This window comes from Hemitrygon akajei, chromosome 8 (assembly GCF_048418815.1).
Source record: "Hemitrygon akajei chromosome 8, sHemAka1.3, whole genome shotgun sequence".
Lineage (NCBI taxonomy): Eukaryota > Metazoa > Chordata > Chondrichthyes > Myliobatiformes > Dasyatidae > Hemitrygon > Hemitrygon akajei.
The window spans coordinates 158149455-158162563 of record NC_133131.1 but is presented as its reverse complement, the minus strand read 5'-3'; the positions used below and the strand labels follow the sequence as shown (position 1 = coordinate 158162563).

General features: G+C 43.8%; 1 protein-coding gene across 1 annotated transcript in view; it reads right to left on the bottom strand.

The window, feature by feature from the left end:
* Nucleotides 1–249: 249 nt before the first annotated feature.
* paxip1 (PAX interacting (with transcription-activation domain) protein 1) overlaps nucleotides 250–13109 on the bottom strand; it is a 133505-nt gene continuing 120645 nt past the window's right edge. Inside the window, exons 17-21 of the mRNA XM_073054904.1 lie at nucleotides 11119–11219; nucleotides 8278–8412; nucleotides 6565–6640; nucleotides 6395–6454; nucleotides 250–785 (exon numbers count right to left, since the gene is read on the bottom strand). Of these exons, the coding sequence (XP_072911005.1) occupies nucleotides 769–785; nucleotides 6395–6454; nucleotides 6565–6640; nucleotides 8278–8412; nucleotides 11119–11219 (389 nt within the window). The 3' untranslated portion in view covers nucleotides 250–768. The remainder of the gene's footprint in view (nucleotides 786–6394; nucleotides 6455–6564; nucleotides 6641–8277; nucleotides 8413–11118; nucleotides 11220–13109) is intronic.

Here is a 13109-nt window from a genome sequence, read left to right as displayed (position 1 = left end):
TTTTGCAGTAAACTATTCAAACTCAATTTTATTCATTTGATTTACCCAATCCCACAGGAACAAAGGCAGTGTCCTTGACATTTCTGTCTTAGCAACAGTTGAAATATTCACCGAAAGTGTCTAAGCTGTCTAAACCTCTCAACAGACAGTACACTTTGATTACTCTGGAAGGAAAACAAACATCAAATGTGCCCATTTTCAAATCAAATCTTTCTCTAACAAAAAAATCAAGAATCTTGTGACTCAAACTATTTTTAAAGCCATTTTTATTCAACTCGTGCAATTTTGTGTAGTAAATTTCACAAATTAGAAATACAAAACAACAAAATCTGCATAAAATCCAGAATTTCAAAAGATCCATAATTTAATCGCCCAACAGCCCTTTTTATATATCTTCATAATAAACAAGAGTTAGATCTAAATTTCCATAAACGGGGTCATCCCACTGTCAATATCATAGTTAAAAACAGCTTATTAAAAATAATTGATTGCTATCTGAACTGGCTAAAATAATCTACAGTGAGAAAAACATGCCAGCACAGGGATAAAACATAACAAAATATGTTCTTGAAGTAACACACATCGTAAAAAGATGCAATTTTCTTATTCCTTTCCCGCCTGAATCCGTCATTTTCACTGAAGACTTTTCAGGGTGAAAAGCAGTGTCACTGTTTGTAGGAAAGGACACCCACAAGTTTCAGCTCCTCAGTAGTTCCTTTCAACACCGTACTGGTACTCTGACTGCGACATCACACACGCACCATTTCTTCAGGTGAATTTATATGTGAGACGGTTAAGAAAAATATATTACTCAAGCGCAGCTCAGCACAGTGCAGCACAAGAAATGTATTTGTTTAGAGATATAGTGTGGAACAAGTCTTTCTGGCCCAGCCACCCACATATTTAATACTAGCCTAATCACGGGACAATTTTCAATCATCAATTAATTTATTAACTGGTATGTCTTTGGAAGAGCACTCAGAGGGAACCCACACGGTCACAGGGAGGACATACCAACTCCTTACAGATGATGTCAGGACTGAGTTCCGATGCCCTGAGCTGCAATAACATCGCATTAACTGCTACATTACCATGGCGTTGAATCTGATCATGTACAGACAGCTTAAACATTCCTTGTCTGTGATAGTGTTTTCCCAACATATCTCTTACTTAGAAATCTGGAAGAGATGAAGGAATCGCCAAGGAATCAGTGTGCAAATTTATACCAACAACATTTGTCACCTTCAGATGCAATTATGATTTTTAATTATTGATTTGCCAGAAGTCTCTTAATTTTGTATTAACAAAGCCTGTAAGTAGACAAGGTTACAGGCTTCCTTATTGATTAAGTCATTGGTGGCTGTTAGCACCAACTACACTGTGTAACTGGAAATCTTGATTACACAATGCATTTGAAAACATCAATAAATTACATCAGACAGTTCTAGCAAATAATATAAGGGAACATGAGCTGAGTAAGAACAGGCGTTAAGACCTTGCATTAATCAAGGAATTAGGTGACAGCAGCCATTACTCATGGACACGTTGTCTGTTTCCATCACTTCCCATTGATTGCCCAAAATAATTGAGAACCTAAGCACTATCAGGTTCAGGTGTTCATGGTGAAGGTTATGGCAGAATATCTATTAGATCAATTGACTTTGTTGACATCTTAGTCTTGTGGCGACCCAATTACTAGCACACTCGAACCGGCTGACAATTAGCCAGAGTGCAGGCAAAGGAAGATAGCCTCAAGGGGTTTCAGTACGTGCCTCTCGAGGATGGGTGGGGGAGACAGGCTTTAAAGCAAGACTGTGAATTTGAAATAAACTTATACTTTGGCTACAATTTATCGACTCCGTGTCGTTATTTCAGAGCTGCGTGTAGCACACCGCTACAATTGGTGACCCCGACGGTCCAAACGTTTTTGGACCGGAGATGACAGATGCTGCATTTGTTAATGCGGTTTCCTTGATGCTGCCAAGCTTCTGGACGCTACAACCTCACCTATGGTTTCAGCAAGCAGAAGCCCAATTCCATGTTCGGCAAATAACCTCAGAGGACACCCGTTACTACTACGTGGTGAGCTCCCTCGACCAGGACACAGCGGCCCAGGTCGCGGAATTCGTACAGTCTCCCCCGGCGGACGGCAAGTACATGGCATTCAAAGCCCTGCTCATAGGGACTTTCGGGCTCTCCCGCCGCGAGCGAGCTGCCCGTTTACTGCACCTGGATGGCTTGGGAGACAGGCCCCCATCAGCTTTAATGAATGAGATGTTGTCTCTGGCCGACGGACACACACCCTGCCTCATGTTTGAGCAGGCATTCCTGGAGCAGCTGCCCGAGGACATACGCCTTCTGCTGTCCGACGCGGATTTCAGCGACCCCCAGAAGGTGGCAACCCGGGCGGACGTGCTGTGGAACGTCAAGAAGGTGAGTGGGGCGTCCATCGCACAGATCACCCGGTCACGCTCCCAGCAGCAAATCAGTCCACGCCCGGCCGCAGAGCCTGCTAAACCCAGAGGCCGGGGTGTGGAGCCCAACGAGCAATGGTGTTTCTACCACCAGCGGTGGGGCGCAGAAGCCCGCCGTTGTCGCCCGCCCAGCCAGTTCTCTGATGGCTATATGATGGCTGATGGCTACGACAGCTGGCCATCGGGATAGCCTCCTGTATGTCTGGGACAAGCAGTCGGGACGCCGGTTTTTGGTCGACACCGGTGCCGAGATCAGCGTCTTACCTCCAACGAGTTACGACACCCGTAGCAGGGCACCGGGTCCCCCCCTGCGGGCCGCGAACAGCAGCACTATAAGGACTTATGGCACCCGTCCGGTGCAGCTACGGTTCTATTCCAGCCAGTTTACGTGGGACTTCACACTGGCCGACGTAGCCCAACCGCTTCTGGGTGCGGATTTCTTGCGGGCTCACAGCCTACTGGTCGACCTGCCCAGGAAGAGACTGGTTCACGCCGAGACCTTTCAGACGTTTTCCCTGGGTGCAGCCCAGTTGCCAGCCCCTCACCTCGGCTCCATCACGCTGTCCGACAACGACTTCACCAGGGTCCTGGCGGATTTCCCATCGGTTCTGGCACCGCAGTTCGCGGCAGCCATGCCCCGACACGGCGTACAGCACCACATCCTGACCCAGGGACCACCCCTCCATGCCCGTGCTCGGCAGCTTCCCCCGGACAAGCTTCGACTGGCGAAAGAGGAGTTCGAGAGGATGGAGGAATTGGGGATCATTCGGCGGTCCGACAGCTCATGGGCCTCCCCCCTGCACATGGTGCCCAAAGCGACAGGGGGCTGGAGACCGTGCGGCGACTACCGCAGGCTGAACGAGGCTACAACACCGGACCGCTACCCTGTGCCGCCCATTCAGGACTTTGCAGCAAACCTGCACGGCGCACGGATCTTCTCCAAGGTAGACCTCATCCGCGGATACCATCAAATCCCGATGCATCCAGACGATGTCCCCAAGTTGGCTCTCATGGCACGCCTGCGAGGAGCTAACTGGGCGGACGAGCTTCCCTGGGTCCTACTTGGCATCCGCACGGCGCCCAAAGACGATCTGCATGCTTCGTCGGCCGAGTTGGTGTACAGCGCACCCCTGGTTGTTCCCGGGGAGTTCATACCAGCCCCAAGGGGGCGAGAGGAAGAACCCGCAGCAGTCCTGGGCAGACTATGCGAGAGGCTCGGTGCCCTGGCCCCCGTACCCACTTCGCAGCATGGGCAGCACCCGACCTGCGTACCCAAAGACCTGCAGAACTGTAAGTTTGTGTTTGTACGACGGGGCGGGCATCGGCCACCGCTGCAACGGCCCTATGAGGGGCCGTTTACGGTGATCAGAAACGACGGGTCCACATTCGTGCTGGACATTGGGGGGAGAGAGGAGGTTTTCACGGTGGACCGACTCAAACCGGCCCATGTGAACTTGGCGCAACCGGTCGAGTTTCCGGCACCGCGGCGCAGAGGCCGACCTCCCAAACAGAGTCCGACCCAGACTGTGGACATTGGGGGGTGTACCGCCGGTTCTGGGGGGGGGGTTATGTGGCGACCCAATTACTAGCACACTCGAACCGGCTGACAATTAGCCAGAGTGCAGGCAAAGGAAGATAGCCTCAAGGGGTTTCAGTACGTGCCTCTCGAGGTATCGGGTGGGGGAGACAGGCTTTAAAGCAAGACTGTGAATTTGAAATAAACTTATACTTTGGTTGCAGTTTATCGACTCCGTGTCGTTATTTCAGCGCTGCGTGTAGCACACCGCTACAGTCTAATTATTTTGAGCAATGCTGGGCAGATTGCCTGGTGGAAAAACAGCAATGAAAAATTATTCTCAGCATATTTATTGTTTAAAAATAAACAAGTTATCACATACTCCAACAATTAACATATCCCTTATTAAAATGGTTTTCAAAAGACTTGCATCAATCGAATTAGTTACCACTGTAGACTCTTTTCACGTCCATCAAGTTATTTGGTTGAAAGATAGGGAAGGATGCATTTTTGCACCAACTCTCAAGAACAGAGAGTGGTGCAATGGAGAAGGAATGTACAACACCTTCAACATTAATTTAGCAATAACATCACCAGTTCCTTAACTTCAATGATAAAGATACGCCAAAATAATGTCTAGTAGTCAAAGATGGTCATCAACTTTTAGGTCCAATGTCTTATGGTTACAGGGAATGCTAACCGTAGGAAACAGATCGCCACTCTCTCTAGGTGCAACCATCTGGCAGCTCACTGCAGATCCACTCATTACTTCAATTATAATTGTTTCACTCCTTTAAATATACCTCAAGGCACTGTTATAATGAAATGATCTGTACAGTTTGTACTGCACCTCAGTACTTGTGACAATAATACACCGATTGATTTTGACATAAAACACTTCACCATTCTGCCTACTGGACAGTGGTCTGTACCAAAGCAATGGTAAGGATTAACTGGATAGTGTACTGAACAGAACCTGGTAACATTACTACTGGTGATCTAGGGTGAATTGGATTTGCAACTTCTATTCCTGGTAACTCACTTCAAACATGAAAATGATGGATAGTGACCATCTGGATAACTTTGACTGCTCCAAATATTAGAAGTAATAGGTGAATAGACTGATTTAAGTATCCATGCTTAAGCAATGAAATTTGCAATAGTGGGGAATTGATTTTAAAATGACAGGAAAAGAGAACCATTCCTTTTAAATCTCTCATAAGTGATTCAGTGCTTGGAAATTGAATCTTCAAGTAAGAATGTTCTCTGTGCAATGGTGATCGTGCACCTGGGAGATCAATGAAATGAATCCTGTCTCAGTGCACCCACTAAAGGTAAAATGCTTGTTAATAGGCCACTCCAGTCAAGTGCAAAGAAGCATAAGTCACTCACTTTGGAAGTGTTCAGCCATCAATATTCAGGCTCGACCACATCTAAAATTTATATTTTAAAAGAGCAGCGTTAAACTGGAACAAAAACTGAATGTTGATATGTCAGTCCTACTGGAGAAATGTGAGGAGGATTAGTCTGAACAACCGGTATGAACATAATGGGTCAAAGTGATCTTATACTGCCCATGTTAACACTGATTCCAGTCTCTCAGTGACTAAGTTTCTACAACAGCTAACCTACTGATCATCCACCAACTTAACTGAAGTATCATAAGAAAAAAAAAAGTACATCTACTTACTGGGTACTTTTGGAATTGTTAAAAAAAAGGGTGAGGGGAAAAGCAGCTTGCACATCAGTTTGACTCGTACACCCTCAACCCATTTGCTCATCTGACCAAATAAGACTTAGAAGAACTTGTGGCGGGGTTGGTCCAGCCAATGGGAACAACAGCAATTACAATGATAGCTCTTCTGAGAAATACACAATTGCGGAGAAGGCAGGAGAGATTTAATGTAATATAGCTGAGAATGGGAAAAAGATTGACCATCAATAAAGACTGGATAAGATGGGGCTGTTTTCTTTGGGAAAGTGGGTGTTACTTGGGGCATAAAAATTATGAGGATACTAGGTGAAGTAGAGGAAGAATCTCTTATAGTCGAGTTGAAAATCCAGGAAACAAAGATTTAATGTAATTGGTAGAAAGATTAAAGAAGTGGAGTGGATCTGGAACACACTACCTGACAGGGTGTTAGTGGAAGCCTGAACATATTCAGAAGTATCTGGATGTTTACTTGAACAGCCAAGAGCCACAAAGCTAGGGAACCAATGGAGGAAGGTGGGATTAGCCTGCAGAACACTTTCTCAAAACAATAAAGGTAAATACCTTTTTCCAGTGTTGTACATTTACAGTAATTTTTAAGGTGGTACCAAAAAGCACCATGAAAGTTTGTGAATTTGTGTAAAATATAAAGAACTTTATGAGAATCTTCAATTTCTGTATACAAAGGATATGATTCGTAGTCCAAAGTCTGTGTCAGGACACCCGTTAAAATGAATTCTGCATTGTGAACATCTGGAAACATCAAGGGGAAAAACAGTTACAGGTCTATAGTGAGAAACACACTGGCTACAGGTCTAAAATGAGAATGCAAAAATGGTCAGATAAAGCAGAGGTATAGTTACCTAGGTTTCTGGCAAAATATTCTCGACACAAGTGGAGATCATTTTCGCATGAGATCAGGATTATCTCAGACAAACTCTAAAAGAGAAACATGAAAGGATTAGGTGAACTGAAGACCCTTGTAGACATCACTGAACAAATTGTCAGCTGAGACGTCATTTAAGGCAAACTTTCTTTTTACTTATTCAAGCAGCTGTAATTTGTATATCATACAGTGCGCACCTCCATTTCAAGTACAGGTGGTTCTGCTATACAAAATCACATTATAGTGAAAAACAATTGAGAATTGGGGGGGGGGGGGGTGGCGGTTGTGGGCTTAAGAGTTTCAGACCCAAAAAATAAAAGCCACTCTCCCACAACCACCCACCCCACGAGTTTCAAAATTAAAGATGCTTTTAATAGTTAAACATTTTTTTTAAACTTTTTTTATTGTTTTCAAATAGTTACAGAATAAATGTGTATGAACATTCTTAAGATATGTTACATTGTTTAATAAAGTATCCTTGCACAACTGTCATTAGAAACAATGGCACATGATCACTGTGGGGAGGTTACAGGTAAACATTTCAACAAATTCCCTTCACCCAGGGAATGCTTGTTTTCCCCACCCAAGGCAGGATGGAAAGGTTTAGTGGGACGTGGGCCAAATGGAACTAGTTTCGAAGGGCATCTTGGTCAGCATGGACGAGTTGGGCCGAAGGGCCTATTTCCAAGCTGAATCACTCTGATGTTTTTTTAAATCCTGCTTGTCAATTTCCAAAGCAACAAGTGGTTCTCTACTCCCTGATCAAAACTGCATTATAACCAATTCATGTCACAGAAAGTAGTACTACAGCAGAACGACCTGTGTCCAATACCAGCTCCTGGGTGTGATGCAACAATGTAAAGACGTCAAACGCTTCTGTTGCACATTCAGGTTCAGAAAAACACTGACCCTTCTCCATGCAAGACTGCCCATTCATTTCCAATTTACACCAACTTCGCTCCACAGACCTGCACTGACTGGTCATGAGTACTGAATAATGAACCTTGTGTCACATCACTTATCACCACCAGACTCCAGGATAGGTTTGAACTCTGGAGCAAACAGGAACAGAATATCCAATTACTATTTCACCCACTCTCCTCTTACAGTGAGGGGTGAGGAGATTAAAACAATTTTCCAACAACATGACTGCTTTCTGTTCATTTTCTGTCAGAACTGTGTTCTTGACATTGATGAAAGATGAGCAGTCAAGATAACCAGAATCAGGTTTAATATCACCAAAATGAAATTTCACCGCCGTGAAATTCGTTAACTTTGCAGCAGCAGTACAATGCAATACTTAATAATAGAGAAAAACACAATTACAGTAATAATTATTTTTTAAACGGTTTAAGGAGTGCAAAATAAAGTAGTGAGGTAGTGTTCCAGGGTTCAATGTCCATTCAGAAATCCGATGGCCGAGGGAAAGAAGCTGTTCCTGAATCGTTGAGTATACGTTTCTAGGCTTCTGTATCTCCTACCTGATGGTAGAAATGACAAGAGGGCATGTCTTGGGTGATTGGGGTCATTAATGACGGACACCACCTTTGAGACGTCGTTCCTTAAAGATGTCTTGGACTTACCAGTCGAAATGGGACACGGATATGTATATGCTTTTAAATACAAGGCTCGTACCTCGACTCTTACTTCAACAGGAAATGATTTCAAGGAAGACAAGATGAGAACCAACCTTATTCTGTTTATGCTCCATGATCTTGCGATAAGATGGTTGCTTGGTTAACAGCTTTCCACCTGCACATTCTATGATGGCTTTCATTGTTGCTAGACTGGGGCAAATTCCTGGCGTGATGTAGAAGTACTTTCCCTATGAGACATAAAGAAAGCTGAACTATGGATTAAATGTCAACAGTACAGCCTGGTCCAAGTCATCAAACACAAAATGCTTCAGATGATGGAAAGGATCGCAGACTACAATGTTAAAGGAACGATATAGAGACACAAAATATTGCAGATGCTGGAATCTGGAGTAGCACACAGAATGCAGAAGGAACTCAGCAGGTCAGGCAGCATTCATGGAGGGACAGTCACTGTTTTGGGTCAAGACCCTTCATCTGGACTGATCCACATGAAGAATCTCAAACTGAAATGACAATTACCCATTTCCCTCCTAAGATGCTGCTTGACCTGCTGAGATTCTCCAGCTTTTCATGTATTGCTAAATGAGTAATATGCAAGGCTCAGAAAGAATTGAACTGTGCACTTCAGTTTCCGTAAACAATGCCATGAACTCAATGTCAGTTCTTACATCCTTCCTTTCATACATAAAACAAAAAGTGCATCACTAGGTCCAAGAAAACACTGCAGCTCTTCCACTGACAGAGTAGGCAAAAGCAAAATCTAACAGAGGCAGAAGTCATTTAGGTCCTATGTCTGTAACACTTTTTGCATCCAATTAGTTTCACCCTTCTGCTCAATTCCTGCAGTGCATTAAAAGATTAGTTCCAAATGTTTTTTTTCTTCTGAAGCAACCCTGTTCAGCATTGTTCAAGTTCAATTGTCATTCAACCGTACATACAGATACAGCCAAATGAAACGTTCCTCTGCAGCCAAGGTGGAAAACACAGCACATATTGAACATACAATTACAATAGCAGAAAAGAAATTACATAAAAACTAATAATATCGCCCCAAGTCCTTGAGTTTTATGGCGTGTAGATTGACGGTGCCTGGATGTTGCCCTGGACCCATGTTTCCACAGACAAAGCCTGCATCTTAACATGCATTTGAATACATATATAAGGAGACAATATCTCAAGAAAGCAGCATCTATCATTAAGGATCCCCACCATCTGAGCCATGTCCTATTCTCATTGGTACCATCAGGCAAGTGGGACGACAACTTAAAGACCCAAACGTCAAAGTTCAACAGCAGCTTCTTCTTTTTTTTCCTCACCCTCAGCCTGCACTAATGTCATTGTGTTTACTTTCTTGTGGTTGCATAAATTATGTATAATATGCTAATTTAAGCTTATGTGAACTTTAAGTAATTTACAGTGCTGCTGCTACAAGCAGATAATTTTGGAGTATATATACCCCGACTACGTATACTCATGAAAATCAACCTTAAGTTCAATACAACTGCAATGAAGACCATGGAGCGGCTGATAATACAGAATCTGAGGCCACAAACCAGGCACGCCCGGGATCCGCTTCAGTTTGCGTATAAGGAGAAGGTGGGAGTGGAGGATGCTATCACGTATTTGCTGCACAAATCACTCTCTCACCTAGATGGGGTCAGTTGTGCTGTGAGGATTACATTCCTTGACTTCTCTAGTGCCTTTAACACCATCCAGCCCAAGATCTTAAAGCACAAACTAACGGAGATGGGAGTAGACTCTCACATGGTGGATTGGATAGTGGACTACTTGACAGATAGACCTCAGTATGTGCGGTTGGGAGACTGTAGGTCTGACACAGTGGTCAGCAGCACAGGAGCGCCACAGGGAACCGTACTCTCTCCGGTCCTGTTCACCCTGTACACATCTGACTTCCAATATAACTCGGAGTCCTGCCATGTGCAGAAGTTCGCTGATGACACGGCCATAGTGGGGTGTGTCAGGAATGGACAGGAGGAGGAGTATAGGAAACTGATACAGGACTTTGTGATATGGTGCAACTCAAACTACCTGCGTCTCAATGTCACCAAGACCAAGGAGATGGTGGTGGACTTTAGGAAATCTAGGCCTCATATGGAGCCAGTGATCATTAATGGAGAATGTGTGGAGCAGGTTAAGACCTACAAGTATCTGGGAGTACAGTTGGACGAGAAGCTAGACTGGACTGCCAACACAGATGCCTTGTGCAGGAAGGCACAGAGTCGACTGTACTTCCTTAGAAGGTTGGCGTCATTCAATGTCTGCAGTGAGATGCTGAAGATGTTCTATAGGTCAGTTGTTGAGAGCGCCCTCTTCTTTGTGGTGGCGTGTTGGGGAGGAAGCATTAAGAAGAAGGACGCCTCACGTCTTAATAAGCTGATAAGGAAGGCGGGCTCTGTCGTGGGCAAAGTACTGGAGAGTTTAACATCGGTAGCTGAGCGAAGGGCGCTGAGTAGGCTACGGTCAATTATGGAAAACCCTGAACATCCTCTACATAGCACCATCCAGAGACAGAGAAGCAGTTTCAGCGACAGGTTACTGTCGATGCAATGCTCCTCAGACAGGATGAAGAGGTCAATACTCCCCAATGCCATTAGGCTTTACAATTCAACTGCCAGGACTTAAGAACTTTTTTTAAAGCTATTATTAATGCTTTTTGAGTTAGTGATTTAGATGCATATCATATTATTACTGAGTTAAGTATTGTATGTAATGAGTTTTTGCTACAACAAGTGTATGGGACATTGGAAAAAATGTTGAATTTCCCCATGGGGATGAATAAAGTATCTATCTATCTATCTATCTATACTCTCTCACACTGAAATGAGACAAGGAAAACTTGTGCCTCATTGCTATCCAAAATACAGGTAACATAATTGAGACAAACAATATACAAGCAACATAATGAATCTTACCTTGAATAAGGGGGCACCTTGTGCCCTTTTAAGTGACTCTTCTAAGCTGAAACAGAAGAGGACTTCAGCTTCAGCGTCTCTCAGTACAAAGTTCTGCTCATCTGCAAAGAAAGCAATAAAAATGCCATTAGAAAGGCCACAGCTGAATGAATCTCACATTTAAAAAAATGGTAGAACCAAGTAATGAGTTCTGTAATCTTAAGCACCTCTTATGCACAAGACTTGGAAACAAAACATTGGGCAGACGAGTTTGAAGGGAAGATGGCACATGCCATCCCGCTATGGGTCTCACCAGCAAGAACGTGTCAGTTTATAAAGAGGAGGTGCAGCAGCTAACAGACTGGTGCAGAGCCAACAACCTGTCTCCGAATGTGAACAAAAGAGATGGTTGTTGACTTCAGGAGAGCACGGAGTGACCGCTCCCCACTGAACATCGACAGTTCTTCAGTAGAGATCGTTAAGAGCACCAAACTTCTTGGTGTTCACCTGACGAAGAATCTCACCTGGTCCCTCAACAGCAGCTCCATAGCAAAGAAAGCCCAGCAGCATCTCTACTTTCTGCGAAGGCTGAGGAAAGTCCATCTCCCACCCCCCATCCTCATCACATTCTACAGGGATTGTATTGAGAGCATCCTGAGCAGCTGCATCACTGCCTGGTTCGGAAATTGCACCATCTCGGATCGCAAGATCCTGCAGCGGATAGTGAAGTCAGCTGAGAAGATTGTCGGGGTCTCTCTTCCCGCCATTACGGATATTTACATTACATGCTGCATCTGCAAAGCAAACAGCATTATGAAGGACCCCACACACCCCTCATACACTCTTCTCCCTCCTGCCGTCTGGGAAAAGGCACTGAAGCATTCGGGCTCTCGCGACCAGACTTTGTAACAGTTTCTTCCCCCAAGCTATCAGACTCCTCAATACCCAGAGCCTGGACTGACACCTTACTGCCCTATTGTCTTGTTTATTATTTATTGTAATGCCTGTACTGTTTTGTGCACTTTATGCAGTCCTGGGTAGGTCCGTAGTCTAGTGTAGTTTTTTTTCTCTGTGTTGTTTTTTTACATAGTTCAGTCTAGTTTTTGTACTGTATCATGTAACACCATAGTCCTGAAAAACATTGTCTCGTTTTTACTCTGTACTGTACCAGCAGTTATGGTCGAAATGACAATAAAAAGTGACTTGACGCACCACAGAACCCACCAGGCACTAAACAGATAAAGTGGGAAGAAAGAATACAGACAAAAATGGGGAAAGAAGCTGATGGGTTGACAAAATAATTGGATATTCACAGAAATTGACTTGTTTAAGGGCGAGCGTAAAGATTGCGGAAATATATTTTAATCAAAGAATGCTTTGAGCATACCAATGTTTTCCAAATCCACGGTTCAATCAGAACAAAGTAACTTTAAACAACTGAACAATTCTGTCAGGTCATCTCTAAAAAATTAAAAAAAGAGAACAAGCTTAACTTTAAATTAAAAAGAATGGGAGTGAGAAACTATGTGCGTTAGGCAACAAAGCTTTAAAATAAAAGCCAATGAGGGATAAATAACCTGTGTAGTTTTTTTTTTAATGTGTTTTGTGTCTGTGGTTTTAGATAGTCACCAACTATTTGCAGAATCTCATCCAGGCTTAGCAAATAGATCCCTGCACAACCATCCATAGAACTTCAAGCAAAACTTTGATCAATTTCTATTATTACACCAGATAGTCCAAGACTAATAAAATAAGTCTACATCTCAGATTTTAAAAAAGCAATTTAGAGTCCTGCATTACTGGGGAAAAAAGCAATTTCCCTTCCAAAATAATTTTTCAACAAAGTGACATTTTCCACAGCCAGACAGGCAGAACATTCTTCTCGACCTTACTATTTTTATTCAATTTCCCAGACAGGCAACATTTATCTACTTGCCCTTGAACAGTCTTATCAGCTTCACATTCAGTCCTTCGGACAAAGCTGCCACCCATCTACATACTGGAACTCCTTC